This window comes from Nicotiana tabacum, chromosome 9, assembly GCF_000715075.1.
Source record: "Nicotiana tabacum cultivar K326 chromosome 9, ASM71507v2, whole genome shotgun sequence".
Lineage (NCBI taxonomy): Eukaryota > Viridiplantae > Streptophyta > Magnoliopsida > Solanales > Solanaceae > Nicotiana > Nicotiana tabacum.
This window is the reverse complement of record NC_134088.1, coordinates 75,807,935-75,821,209: the sequence shown is the minus strand read 5'-3', so window position 1 is coordinate 75,821,209 and position 13,275 is coordinate 75,807,935. Positions and strand designations below refer to the sequence as shown.

General features: G+C 38.4%; 2 protein-coding genes across 2 annotated transcripts; one reads left to right on the top strand and one right to left on the bottom strand.

Annotated features, from left to right (window-relative positions):
* Positions 1-1,519: 1,519 nt before the first annotated feature.
* LOC107783624 (UPF0496 protein At3g19330) lies at positions 1,520-4,692 on the top strand. Its single transcript, XM_016604610.2, is given in 4 exon segments — positions 1,520-1,691; positions 2,083-2,248; positions 3,288-4,320; positions 4,322-4,692. Coding segments are annotated over 3 exon segments (1,125 nt in total). The 5' UTR covers positions 1,520-1,691; positions 2,083-2,181; the 3' UTR covers positions 4,347-4,692.
* Positions 4,693-6,769: 2,077 nt separating this feature from the next.
* LOC107783620 (uncharacterized) lies at positions 6,770-7,888 on the bottom strand. The gene is made up of 2 exons (XM_016604602.1): positions 7,394-7,888; positions 6,770-7,201 (listed from the first exon to the last, which is right to left on the bottom strand). The coding sequence occupies exons 1-2, from the start codon at positions 7,886-7,888 to the stop codon at positions 6,770-6,772; spliced, it is 927 nt and encodes a 308-aa protein (XP_016460088.1).
* Between the last annotated feature and the right edge of the window lie 5,387 nt (positions 7,889-13,275).

Below are 13,275 nucleotides of genomic sequence, written 5' to 3'. Positions count from 1 at the left end.
ATAAAGTTTGACAAAATGGTCAGGTGTACGACAAACACGTGCCCAATGACCTTTCATACCACACATGTGGCAAATATTAACTCTTCCTTTTAAAGGATTATTTTGAGGATCCTTATTGTTCTTTTTTTATTTTTACCATGATGACGATAATTATTTCGTGCCCTTCCATGTCCATGTCCACGTCCACGACTATGGCCACGACCACGACCACGATAATGATTTTGTCTTCTTTCAGACTTTTGAGTAGCTGCTACCATATTCATTTCGAAAAATGGTGCAGATCCAGTGTGACGTGCTTCGTGATTTTTTATTTAAAGGGTATTATGTTGCTCAGCCACCAGTAGGCTTGAGATTAATTCAGAATATTTCTTTAAACCCTTTTCACGGTATTGTTGCTGCAATACCATATTTGAGGCATGAAAAGTAGAAAGAGTCTTTTCTAGTAAATCCTCATCATTCACAATTTCTCCACATAATTTAGGTTGGGAAGTTATCCTAAATACAACATAATTATATTCACTTACAGTTTTAAAATCGTGTAACCGTAAGTGAATTCATTCATATCGAGCTCTCGGCAATATCGTTGCCTTAGGATGATCATATCGTTCCTTCAAACTGCTCCATAATTCAAATGGATCTTTTAGGGTTAAGTATTCAGTCTTTAACCCTTCATCGAGATGATGACGAAGGAAAGTCATAGCCTTTGCTTTATCCTGGCCTGATGTTTCATTTCCTTCTATAATAATATTTTCAATAACTTTTGTAGTAAGGTGAATTTCAGCATCAAGGACCCATGATAAATAATTCTTTCCGGATCGACACAGGCGTAAAATAAATATACCAGAAAGCAGAGTGGTGGTAGCTAGTGTGTGTCACATCGGACTTGAGTAGAAGCTAATTCGTGCTTATAACGTGTTATGAAATAAAAGTAATTTAGTAAAACATGAACAAGAAATAAAGATAGAGAAAGAAGATATTTTCTTGTTCAATTGTGTGTATTTTTCTATCTATTATAAAGCCTTTATATAGGCATAAAAAGTGGAAGAAAAATATGTCATTAATGAACATCACCCATAGATATCCACCATTATTTAGGGCCTGATTTGCCTTTTTACTATCATAAATAGGCCTTATTTACCCTCCGTTTAATTTTTCTATCAACAATATCCCTACAGTTATACATTAGGTTCATATTTACCTCTTACACGTTAAAACAGGTTACATTTTTCCTTCGTTATACTTTAGGATTATATTTACCCCTCTAATCTTCAAAAAGGGTTACATTTACCCTTCGTTATACTTTCTTGACATATTTATCCTTACAATTATACCCTACATTTACCCTCATCCGGTAGATCGCTATGTCCCACCTTTATTTTCCTGCATGGCGCCTATGCGGATTTCTTTTTCTTCCAATTTAAATATGGTCACCTATTTAAGATAATTTAACCCGCCCACCCAATTTAAATAAGACACACTAACTAAAATAAATATAAATCATAATTGCCAATCCCCCACTAGTCCATCTCTCTTCTCCGGGTCAACTCCATATTTTGGCCCTTTTCCGTTGTTTTTAAGGTTTTATTAAAGCAAGTCAACGACACAGGCTTTTATCTAGATTCTTAACAAGAACTTGCTGTCTTGTTAAGAATTTCATTTGGGTGTGCGTTTATGCTTGTGTTTGATTCACGGTAAGCAAGTTAGAGCTCTTTGTCATTTTTTCCTTTTCTTTTTAGAATTTTTGCTGCCCCTTTAATTTCTTTTTCTTGTGCGTTTATCTGATTTAAGTTCTTATTTGTTTGAAAAATTCAATTTTTCCAGTAATACCCATTTCATTTTTGGAGTTGGGGGTGGTGGGGATATGTCATGAGTCATTGGGAAGTGAGTAGTATGTTGTAATTCTTGGATACTATTGCAAAGCATTATAAGGTTTAATGTTGTAGTTGCTTAATTAATTTGAGCAATGCAAACTGAAGTAACCAATTAAATTCACTAGTTATTTCACTGGTTAATATTTCCTTCATTCGGTACTTAATTTCAGTTTAAATTGTTATCTTTTCCTATTGTACCTTACTTTTGCAGATTCTGCTTTGCGCTTTGGATCATTTGATTGATTCTTATCATCCAATAAATGATCTCTATTTGTGCTGTGTACCAGCACCACACACACAGTGGAAACAAATGCTGCATTGTCTGCGGCGATTATCATTAACAGCAAAAACTAATCACTCACCTCCAGCTTTGGAAGGTAAATTTTTTGAGTTTTAGCTGTAGTGAAGTACAAAAGAATCAATTATGTTTCGCCGGTTTCTGTTGTTATCCCAAACTTGAAGCTATGTTAATTGAAGCATTAAAGATTTGAAAATGAGCAAAGATTCATTATGTATAAATTTTTGTGTGGCACATGGTAGGTGCAAGGCGGGTTGTAATTAGGTACTTGCAGCGGCGGAGCTAGTAGGAGGGAAGGGGATTCAATTAAATCCCATGAAAAATTATAATGCACAAATAGGGAAAAATAATTTTTTTTTGTTATATATAAACTGTTGAATCCCCTTGATACAAGCGAAAATTCTAGTGTTATGGTAAAGGTGGTACAAAAGCTGCTTTAGGTAAATAGTGCTTATACCAGGTGGCATTTAAATATCTTTTGAATCCCCTAGTATAAATTCCTGATTTCACTATTGTTTGTAAGCTTCATGTCATTAACAGGAAGTTCAAGATATTTACTTAAGATGAGGAATCTCTGTGGTTTAGACTTGAGTAAGCACATGTGGGATTGAGCGAAGTGGCTAGAACGACAAGAAATGCAGCTGCTCCATATACTTGTCCTCTTGGAAAACAATTAGATATTGGTAGAATCCTTTCTGTACATATTTCCTGACACCATCTTGATGGGATGTTAATGATATTTTGATTTTACCAAAGAACCACGAAAAAAAAGGAAAGAAAGAAAAAGGGTAGAATCCTATCAGATAATTATTTTCTTCCAGAGAGGATTTGATAGCAGAGGGAAACTCAGGAAACTTCTTCTTTCATCCCTGGATACTCGCGCATTTGTTCTCTGACAAAGTTCGTGATAGACCTGTGCATCCCCTAAATTTTTTCTATATGGCGTATAATTACCTTGCCTTTTTTCTGCTGACATTAATTTACTCTTTTTGAATCATATAGTGTTTGATGGTTCAATAGGCACAAAGATGAAATAGAGTGGTTCGAATGAAAGTTTAGCAATTTTCCTTGCACCAGGCATATTCTGATTCCTTCAAATCTATGTAAATGAACTGCAGGCGATTTAGCTGATGATAAAACATCAAGTTCCCGAGCTTCACCTACTGTCGACCTCTCACAAGCATATGCACTTGTTGTTCAAGCTTCTTGCAACAAAGAGATCTGGTCCAAGGTGCATTATGTGGTCCCTCCGGAACTGAACGTCGAGGTAGCACAAATTGAATTCCAGGAGGAACTGCTGCAACTAGAGGATGTCCTTAAACCCAACCATGAGTCTGTCCAAGAGACACTTCTGCATATAAGACCGGACACCCTAAACCAACTTATTACTAACTACCTTGACAGTACTGAGCAAACTGCTCTTCTCTGTATCCTTATCTCTCAAAGTGTGAACAAAGCTCGACTCTTGTATGCCCCAATTCATAAACTTCTTGATGTCCTTGCCCTGGGCTTGGAGTTTGTTGGACATTCCCTTTCGCAAGCTCAATATGATTTGGCATTTGACATCTTCCTCCAGTTCGACAGCCTCGCTAATCACTTTCCTGGCCGTGACATCTATAACTTCAATGATATGTTTGATAGCTCCTTCCAGCTAAAGAAGCAGCTTGAACTTCGTCTACACAAGTCACGTTCAAAGGTCCAACTTCTCCGACGTGCCATCAGAGGCTCAGCCATATGTTTAGTTGCAGCTACTGTTGGAGTGGTCATATCAGCTGTTATTATAGCTACTCATGGTTTTGCTGCTCTTGTTGCCATCCCAATCTGCCCCGCTTGCCTCCCTTTAAATATGGAAAAGAAAGAACTAGATCTCATGCAGCTGGATGAAGCAACAAGAGGGATTTTTTTTCTCCACAATCACTTAAATACTGTAAAGAGTCTGGTGGGCCGGTTACATGACGCGGTGGAGTCCTACAATGGTACTATTCACTTTGGGCTAGAGAGTGGGAGAGATCGGTATCACATCCAGGAGGCACTGAAGCAACTTCAGAGGAGACATAGCACTTTCCTTGACGAGCTTCTGAGTCTTGACCAACATCTATGTGTATGTTTTGCTGCAATAAGTACGGCTAGAGACCGTCTTCTTAATTATCTCTCATCAAAATCAAGCTCCTCAATAATTTGTTCTTAGTTCTGTAAGTGATCCTTCATACATTTCCTTTTATTTTCTGTCTTTGGTATTTTATTATTTCTGGCATGTTAATTTTACGTTTTCACTTTGCTGCGATTCTTTAAAGGCTGCTGGACCTCTAACTTAACAGTACCAAGAATGCAGCTAGATGTCTCCCAATGAGCACGGAAATGGGGGGGGGGAGGAATGTGATTGGAAACAAGGAATCTGACTTGGAATGTGATGTTACTTTTGTTTTAAATAAATTGTTCACCCATTCCTCTACTGTACTTGACATTCACGCTCTTTGCCTATTCAAATGCTATTGAACTATATGTGATCTTATTTATGTGGTATCTTTTTAGAGAAATGTCCTTACTCTCTGTTCCTAAAATGTGTATTCTCAGAAAGACTCTATACAATTGATAATTTTAGTATCACATTGCCAACTAGGTTCTACCGAAATTACATTTCATACTATTTACAACAACAACAACAACTTATACGCCCCAGTCCCAACAAATAGAGAGGGTTTAGCAGTATATCTAGTACAAAAAGAGAGCAGGACTTTTTGTTTTTGGTAATAACCTGTGAAAATTATCATAACAACCAAAAGCTTTACATCCTAGGAGCATCGAGAGTACTAGGCACTTCCCAGTACATCAAGGCCTAAAAAAAACATGACTAAATACATTGACTCAATACAAAACGAAGCCTGCTACACAAACTAGCTACACAATCTATGTATCAACACTGGACAATGCCTTGCTCTTCTTGACTCTGCACGCATTCTTATTCTTTCTTTGATCTCTTTCTGGATTTGGTCAATACAAAAATCCATGTTTAGTCTAACTTGTCTAAATATTTTCCAGTTCCTAGCTTGCCAAGTATAGTAGACCATCGCACCTATCATTGCTGCTGCTACTTCCTTTCTAAACTGCTTCCAATGCCTTCTTCTAATCCACTGCAAGGTCTCAGGTATTGCCATATCTGATAGAGTGATACCTGACCACCTTGTTAGTGCTCCTCTCATGGTTTTCACCCACCTACAATCTGCAAACAAGTGCTGATGAGTCTCTAAAACATCCAATTCACACATGCGACAACCTGTATCTCCAGTAACAGGAATATGCATCTTTAGAAGTTTCTCCCTAGTTAGCAGCTTGTATTGATTGGCTAACCATAGTATAAATCTCTGTCTGGGTAGCATAACACCACTCCGTATCAAGTCCATTTCCCACAGTCTTGACATTTGACCAAGCAATGCATTATTACTGCTTGAGACAGAATAAGTACCGCTTCCTGTCAAAGTGTATGTACTTCCATTATACCACAGAGTCATTGTGCTTTAGCCCATTAAGCTTCTTCCAATACTAACTACAGTCTGTGGTCCCATATACTCCTACATGTCTTCATATAAATGCCATGCACCCACCTTACCCAGAATATTTCCTTGTTTGTCACCAGTTGCCATAGCAGCTTTCCCACAGATGCCACATTCCATAGCTTGCAACCCTTGATGTTTATCCCTCCACACTTCTTAGGTCTACATATTGTATCCCAAGCCACCAGTGCCAATTTCCTGTGCCCTTCAGTGCTGCCTCAGAGGTACTCCCTGCATTTCCTGTCAACTTCCTTGATGACACTTTGTGGAAGTACGAAGACAGCTCCCCAAAAATTATACACTGCAAAGAGAACATCATTTATAATTTGCAGTCTACCAGTATAAGAAAGCTGTTTAGAATAACCAGAGTTGATCCTCTTTGTAATCTTCTCCACTAATGGCATTCAACTTTGCTTCACTTTTTAGAGGTTAGAGGTAACCCCGGGTATCTCATAGGTAAAGTACCAGCTGAGAAACCTGTGTTACTCAAGATTATCTGTTTCAGTTCATCAACCATCCCTGCTAAAAAGATGTTGGACTTTTCCATGTTAGCCACCAACCCTGAGACTTCACTAAGGTGGTTCACAACTTCCATCATCCTGTGAATGGACTGGAGATTACCTTTGCAGAACAGCATCAGTCACTCATTTTGTTTAGCACTCTAGTTAGATATTCTATGACTAGAACAAATAACAATGGAGACATGAGATCTCCTTGTCTGAGTCCTCTCTTCCCCTCAAAGTAGCCAAATCCACCACCATTTACTTTTACTGTAAATGTGGTAGTTGTGACACACAACATGATCCAGTGTATAAATGGAATAGGAAATCCATAGCCTTTAAGTACTTCCTCCAGAAACTCCCATCTAACCATATCATAGGCTTTCTTTAGATCAATTTTAATCAAGCATCTTGGGGTAGTCTTCCTGTTGTAATGTCTTAAAATGTCATGACATATAAGTACATTATGAATCAAAGATCTCCCTTCTATAAAAGCTGCTTGATTATCAACAACAATCATTGGTATAGCTTTCCTTAATCTCTTGCAAATTATCTTAGAAATGCACTTGTAAATGACATTGCAGCATATGAAATAGGCCTGAGTTGACCGGCCAGTAGGGGATTATCCACTTTTGGAATAAGAGCAATAATAGTAGAGTTGATCTGTGTGAGTAGTTGCTCATTCTCAAAAAACTTCAGTACTACACTTGTCACCTCATCTCTAATAATGGACCATGAAGCTTTATAGAAATCACTCCCATATCCATCTGGTCCAGGGCTCTTTGTTTCCTCTATACTAAACATAGCAGTCTTAACCTCAGCAACTGAGTATGGCCTTACCAACTGCATTTGTTGGGTAGTTGACAGTGTCTTCACATTCCTCAGAAAACTATGAAAAGCTTGTGGTCTATTTCTGCCCTTTGTCCCTAGCAATTCCTGATAGTAGTCCACAAAGATTGCTGCTATGTCTTCTTGGTCAGTCTACATTCTCCCATGCTCATCACTTCGCTGAATTATAGCTTCTTGTAATCTCCTGTGCTTGATTATAGAAAAGAAATATCTATTGTTTTCATCCCCCAATTTAATCCATGTAACTTTGCTTCTTTGTTGTAAAAATACTTCAGCAAGATAAGATGATCTTCTGAACCTTTAAAACTTCTGATGTTCTTCTGCCTGCAACCTAGTATCCAATGGATTATTATGTAATTCTGCTTGTGCTCTGGCAAGAGCCAACTTATCTGGATCAGCTGTAGCTACAATATTATTGAAGTGCCTTCTATTTAGATCTCTAAGCTTGTGCTTCAACAGTTTTAGCTTCTTGACTACTCTGAACATGCTACACCCTTGTACTGCCTGATTCCACCCCTCCTTAACTACATCTAGGAAGTTTGGATGAGGCCCATACATTGCAATACTTTTGGCTCTCCTGTGTACATTGATGGGTAATATCTTGAGTGGACAGTGATCGCTGATTCCTTCTTCTAAGTATTGTGCATTAAAATTGGGCATAGAAATGAGCCAATCTGAGTTAATAAACACCCAGTCAATCTTGGATAAGATCCTACTATCCCCATGTCTGTCATTCCATGTATATCTGCTACCACTTGTAGGCAATTCTATTAAGTCACATTGTTCTATACATTGGTGAAAATTTGCTATTTCAGCCATAGTTAATAGGATTTCCTCCTACTCTGTCTTCAATGTTCAACACAGAGTTGAAATCTCCCATAACAATCTATGGACTACCCATACTCCTGCTCAACTCCATAAACTTCTTCTATCTTCTTTTGTATTAAAAGCATATACTACGGTCATCACAAATGTAACTTGCAGGCTATTGTGAGTAACCTGACAAGTAACTGCTTGTGCATGCTTAGACAGTAGATTCATTTTGAAACAGTCTTGTTTCCAGGCCATCCATATTCTCCCATTATAGTGCTCACTCAGATTTGTTATACAACCCCATCCACCAAATAGCTTGCTAGCCACTTGGTCTATTTTCCCGGTCTTTATTTTTTCCTCCAACATACCTATCAACTCTATCTCTTCTTTATTACAATGGAGTTTCACCTCCTTTTGTTTGTTAGGGGCATTCATACCCCTAACATTCCAACATAAAATGTTATCCATGACCACTAGGAGGTGGTACTTGCCCTCCCACATTTCTAGCAGACTTAGTTGCATTACTCAGATGGCTCTCATTGTTTGCATTGCCATTCACAGTCTCCAGTACTTGAAAGTTATTCTGATAACTCTTACCTCCTACTCCCATCTCTTGTTGTGCCTGTCGAGGTGGTTGTCTTGCAACATTCAAAGGAGTTACCCACCCTGCTTTATCCTTCCTAGGCTGTGTTTTAGTAACTGTCTGCCCTGTTGTATTGTTCCTTTCTACCATTTGCCTTCCATCTGTTCCAGCCTCCTTAACATGTTCCTTAACCACTTGATCTACACCTTCATCACCACTTTTGTCTTTTGTACCATCTTGTGCTTTGGTACTTGTTGTTTGCTGTAGCTTCTTTGCTCTACACACTTATTCATCGTGGTCATATTTTTTACACACTTTACACAATATGGGCTTCCAATTGTACCGTACTTTCTGCTCCATGAGCAACCCTTTCTTATTCTTAAAAAAATATTTTGTCAGGTAAATGAGTGTCCATCTCAACTTCCACAAGAAGCCTTGCAAAGCTCAGACCCATTTTCCTTTCTGTGTGACTGTCAACCATCAATGGTCTCCCTATTAAGCTCCCAATTTTACTCATACCTTTAGGACTCCAATACTTGAAGTCCAGCCCAGGTAATTTAACCAATATAGGGACTGTATACAACTATTCCCTTGTAAATTCCATGTCTGCATGCCAAGCTATCACAACAACAGGTTTGTTATCAAAATGATATATTCCACCTTGCAATACCTCATTCTTCCCTATCTCCGAGTAAAACCTCTCCAAGACAATACCAGTCTTCAACAGACACCTTATTGATGCCATGTTTGCCCCAGAGTCTACACACATACCCATCTAGTACCGATAATGGCGGGCGAGTCCCCAGAACATAACACACAATAACTGATTTTCAGTACTCTATCTCAGAGCTTATGTCCGCTGCTTCAATTTCACAAACAGGTGATGATGCTTCATGAATTTCAGGTTCTACAAATTCAAGTTTAAATCCAGCATTTGTTACCTTAGCAATATCAAAGTTGTCCCAAATGGAGCCCTTAGCATTCAACTCTGGTGAAGCTTCAACTTCATCAGCCCAAGACATTTTCCTCTGGCTGGTCCCAAAATTCAATACCTCCTTCCATTGTTGTGGAGTTTTTGAATTACCTTCCCCCAATTCCTTAGCCGGTGATCCTAATTGACAAACAATTGGTACTGTGTCTTCAATTTCCCCTTGTTCGATCAATTCATCCATGCATGGTACTGTTCTATTGGTTTCCTCTTTCTCGAGCTGCAATGTTGGAATTTCACTTCCTTTCAATCGATCTTCCTTCCTCCTTTGATGATGCGCACCCAACGCGATGGTCTCCTGCGCCATTATTGCCTTCTGCGAGGGATTCCGAGCTCTATTACCCATGGCGGCGCACGTTATGCTAACATGCGCTGAGAGAGAAATGGAAGCCCTTTTCTGGTCTTCTTGCCCTAAGGGAGCAAGACTTAATGGTTCTTTTCGCTAAAGAAAGTAAAAATGCTTCTCTTCATCTTATTTGGTACAACTAGTAAGGAAGTAGTGCATTTGTTGCGCTCACCTCCAGATAATTCGTCAATACCTGCACACTGTTAGCTTTTAGTCCTATCTTCCTGCATTATTATTCTATAGTCTGTTTTAACTCTAATTGGTTATAGTCATTCTTGGTTGTATCAGTTTGTCAATATTTCTTGTTGCAACCAATCTATGTTTTTATAGAAGCATGGTCAAGGTCAAGTGTTGACATGTGTTGTCTTAAATTAGAAAAGTTAGAACTACTATCCAAAATTGCTCCAAATGAGAGAAGTCAACCTTTTTTTTTTTTGGTGAAAAAGAGAGAAACTTTTACATTAAGTAGAAAGCATACAGGGGGCGGGGGGCTCAGCAGGCTCCCCCGATACAGAGTTGTTACAAGTAGTAATAGTAATATGACTAGCTTCTACGCCCCTAGTGGGGATATCATGACAAAAAGTAGTAGTGAGACTAGAAGGAGATACTACTGCCTGTGGTGGATTTACAGGGTGAGAGGTCGTTGCTTCAAAAACACAGGCATTTACAAGTCTTTTAGAGGTAACTCCCATGCAGTCAGCTTGGTAGTGGTGTGACAAACAGGGGCGGGGAGGGGTAGGGGTTCACGTGAACCCATGCTCCCCTCCCTAGACTACATATAGCACTGTAATTTTTCTGATATTATACTTTATTATTTCCGGGTGAACCCATGCGCAAGATGCCACTTTGGTCCGTTGGTGGCTGTGTGCCCCTTTGATAGTCCAGGTTAGGGGTTCGAATCCCCTCTCCCCTATTTCCCTTTATACTTTTTGTCTTTTCTTTTTCTGTTTCTTGTCTTCCTTTTCCTTCTTTTCTTTTTTGGTTTCATTTTGTTGTTCTCTTATTGTTTTATCTTTTCTTTATTTTATGTTTATTCTATTCTCCCTTTTTCTTTTCTTTTTTGGTTCATTCTTGAGTTTTCACATTCCTAAAAAATTAAAATTCACATCTCCTCCTTACCTCTCTTTCTATCTCAATTTTTTTACGAACAACAGTCATCCTCTAACTAATTTCTTTATCATTTCTCATTTATATTTTCCTTCAAATTTTTCTTTGATTTGTGAAGTGAGTTTTCTTCAAATAACGATGCTATTATTAATCATTTTTAAGGTATAAAATTTGTTAAGAACAATTGTAAACGTAATAATATTTCCGTATGATAATAGTATTAACCATGGTTTGTTCGGTAAGTTGTTGTCATAGCAAAATTTTGATGGAGTCAAGCTAGACGGTAGTATAGTGCACCCATACTCTTAAAATCCTAGATACGCTTCTGGTAACAAAATATGGTGGTGTTGCAAAAATCTCCAAGCTGCTTCCATGTGGTTGCCGTGATGCATACTTTGACCTTTATCTAATTCATTTCTGAACAATCGATGGTCAAAATCAGAGTTAAACCAAGAAACTTAGTTTCAACAACATATATCAGTGTGATCCATTACTGTATTTCCTTTTAATAATGTTGTGACTATGCTCTTACTGGGCCGATGGTCTATCGGAAACAACCTCTCTATCTTCACAAAGGTTGGGGTAAGGTTTGCATACACACTACCCTCCCCAGACCTCATTTGTTGGATTATATTGGGTTTGTTGTTGTTGTTATCATCTTATATCTGTGTGACTGCGAAGAATGATATAACTGGGTTTTGTGCTTTCAAGATCGTATACTGCTTGCACCTTTCAGCTCAGTAGAGAAACAATGACTTTTTCCAAAGTCATCACCTAGCGCTTCTTCCAGAAAGAAGCTTTTCTTTGGAAACCATATGTTCTGATCAGTGATCACCCCTATTGATCAGTGATCACCCCTAATGCTAGTAGCTTTTATATATATTTGTTTAATCATCTGGTTTTCGGAACCCACTGGCCGACCAGTACAGATTTGTGTTGCAAATGGCCTATTTAGAGGTGAAGCTCTCCCAACCAGGAAGTTTTCCATTCCCGGGCTCAAACCTGAGACCACTTACAAAATCCCTTTAGTGAAAACAAAAACTGTGGGGTCTGGGGAGGGTAGTGTGTACGCAGACCTTACCCCTACCCTGGGGTAGAGAGGCTGTTTCCGATAGACCATCGGCTCCCTCCCTCCAAGAACTCCCCACCTTGCTCTTTGGGTGACTCGAACTCACAACCTCTTGGTTGGAAGTGGAGGGTGCTCACCACTAGAGCAACCCACATTAAAATTGATGCGAGTGATTACTCCACGGCTGCAACAAATTAAATTATTGTAATGTATCAGTAGCACTCATCCAGTCATCCTCCCGTCAAGTTAACCTTCGAAAATTGTTTATATAATTTTAGCATAGACTGAAATGTATGAGGACTAGTGGCGGGGGTGAAGAGAAAAGAAAGTAGGGAGAATAGCACTTTTGGCCTTGTGTTATTGCTTGTTTCCAGTTTTAGTCCCTGTGATATTATACACAGCACATTGAACTTTCAATTAAGCAATGTGAGTTTTTTTAGTCCTTTCACTAACGGAATTTAATAAAACAAACTGACAGTTAAATATTAAGAAGAGTAATTTAGACATTTTAAGGAAATGTTTTCACTTTTTTCGAAATTGGTGTTCGGTCATAAACTTTTCAATTTTCATTTGAAAATGAATTTTGGAATTTTTCGAAAATTTTAAAAACTCCAAAAAGTTATTTTTCAAATTTTTTACTTAAGTTTACTCACAAAATTTAAAAACAATCCAAAATTGTATTCATGTCCAAATATAACTTTAATTTTCAATACCATTTTCACTTAAGAAAATACATTTTTTTCGGAATTTTATAATTCTTATGTCCAAACGCCCACTTAGTATAATGCAGTACAATCTTCTCCCTGAAGTGTTCTGTGCTTAAATGAATGCAAAGCTATCTGAGCTAAATTCATGGTGGAGCCTATTCGACTTTATATTGGTTTGATTTTTTTAATCGAATTTTAAGTAGTATCTTCTCAAATTCTCTCCAATATCCAAATTGCCCTTCTTAGTATTTAACTGTCAGTTTGTTTTGTTAAGTTTCGTTAGTGGAAGGACCAAAAAGACTCTGATGCTTAATTAAAAGTTTATTTTTTTTGGTAAGAAGGGAAACCTGCAACCGCTACAACCTCTGCCCTTCGGATGAGCACTTTGTGCGCATTGGGTAAATGCTCCTGTGTAGTAGCCTACAAATCACACATGGGATGTAAACCGCACTAGGCAGGCCATGTGCGACAGGGAAAACCCACAGCTGCTACAACCTCTGTCCGGGTAAATGCTCCTGTGTAGTAGCCTACAAATCACACATGGGATGTAAACCGCACTAGGCAGGCCATGTGCGACAGGGGAAACCCGCAGC

Excerpts from the sequence above, each read along its gene's own strand:
- LOC107783620 (XM_016604602.1), bottom strand. The coding sequence starts at position 7,888 with ATGGCTGAAATAGCAAATTTTCACCAATGTATAGAACAATGTGACTTA. Across the intron at positions 7,202-7,393 it reads CATTGGATACTAGGTTGCAG|ACTGACCAAGAAGACATAGC; the intron begins GCAGAAGAACAT and ends GGGAGAATGTAG.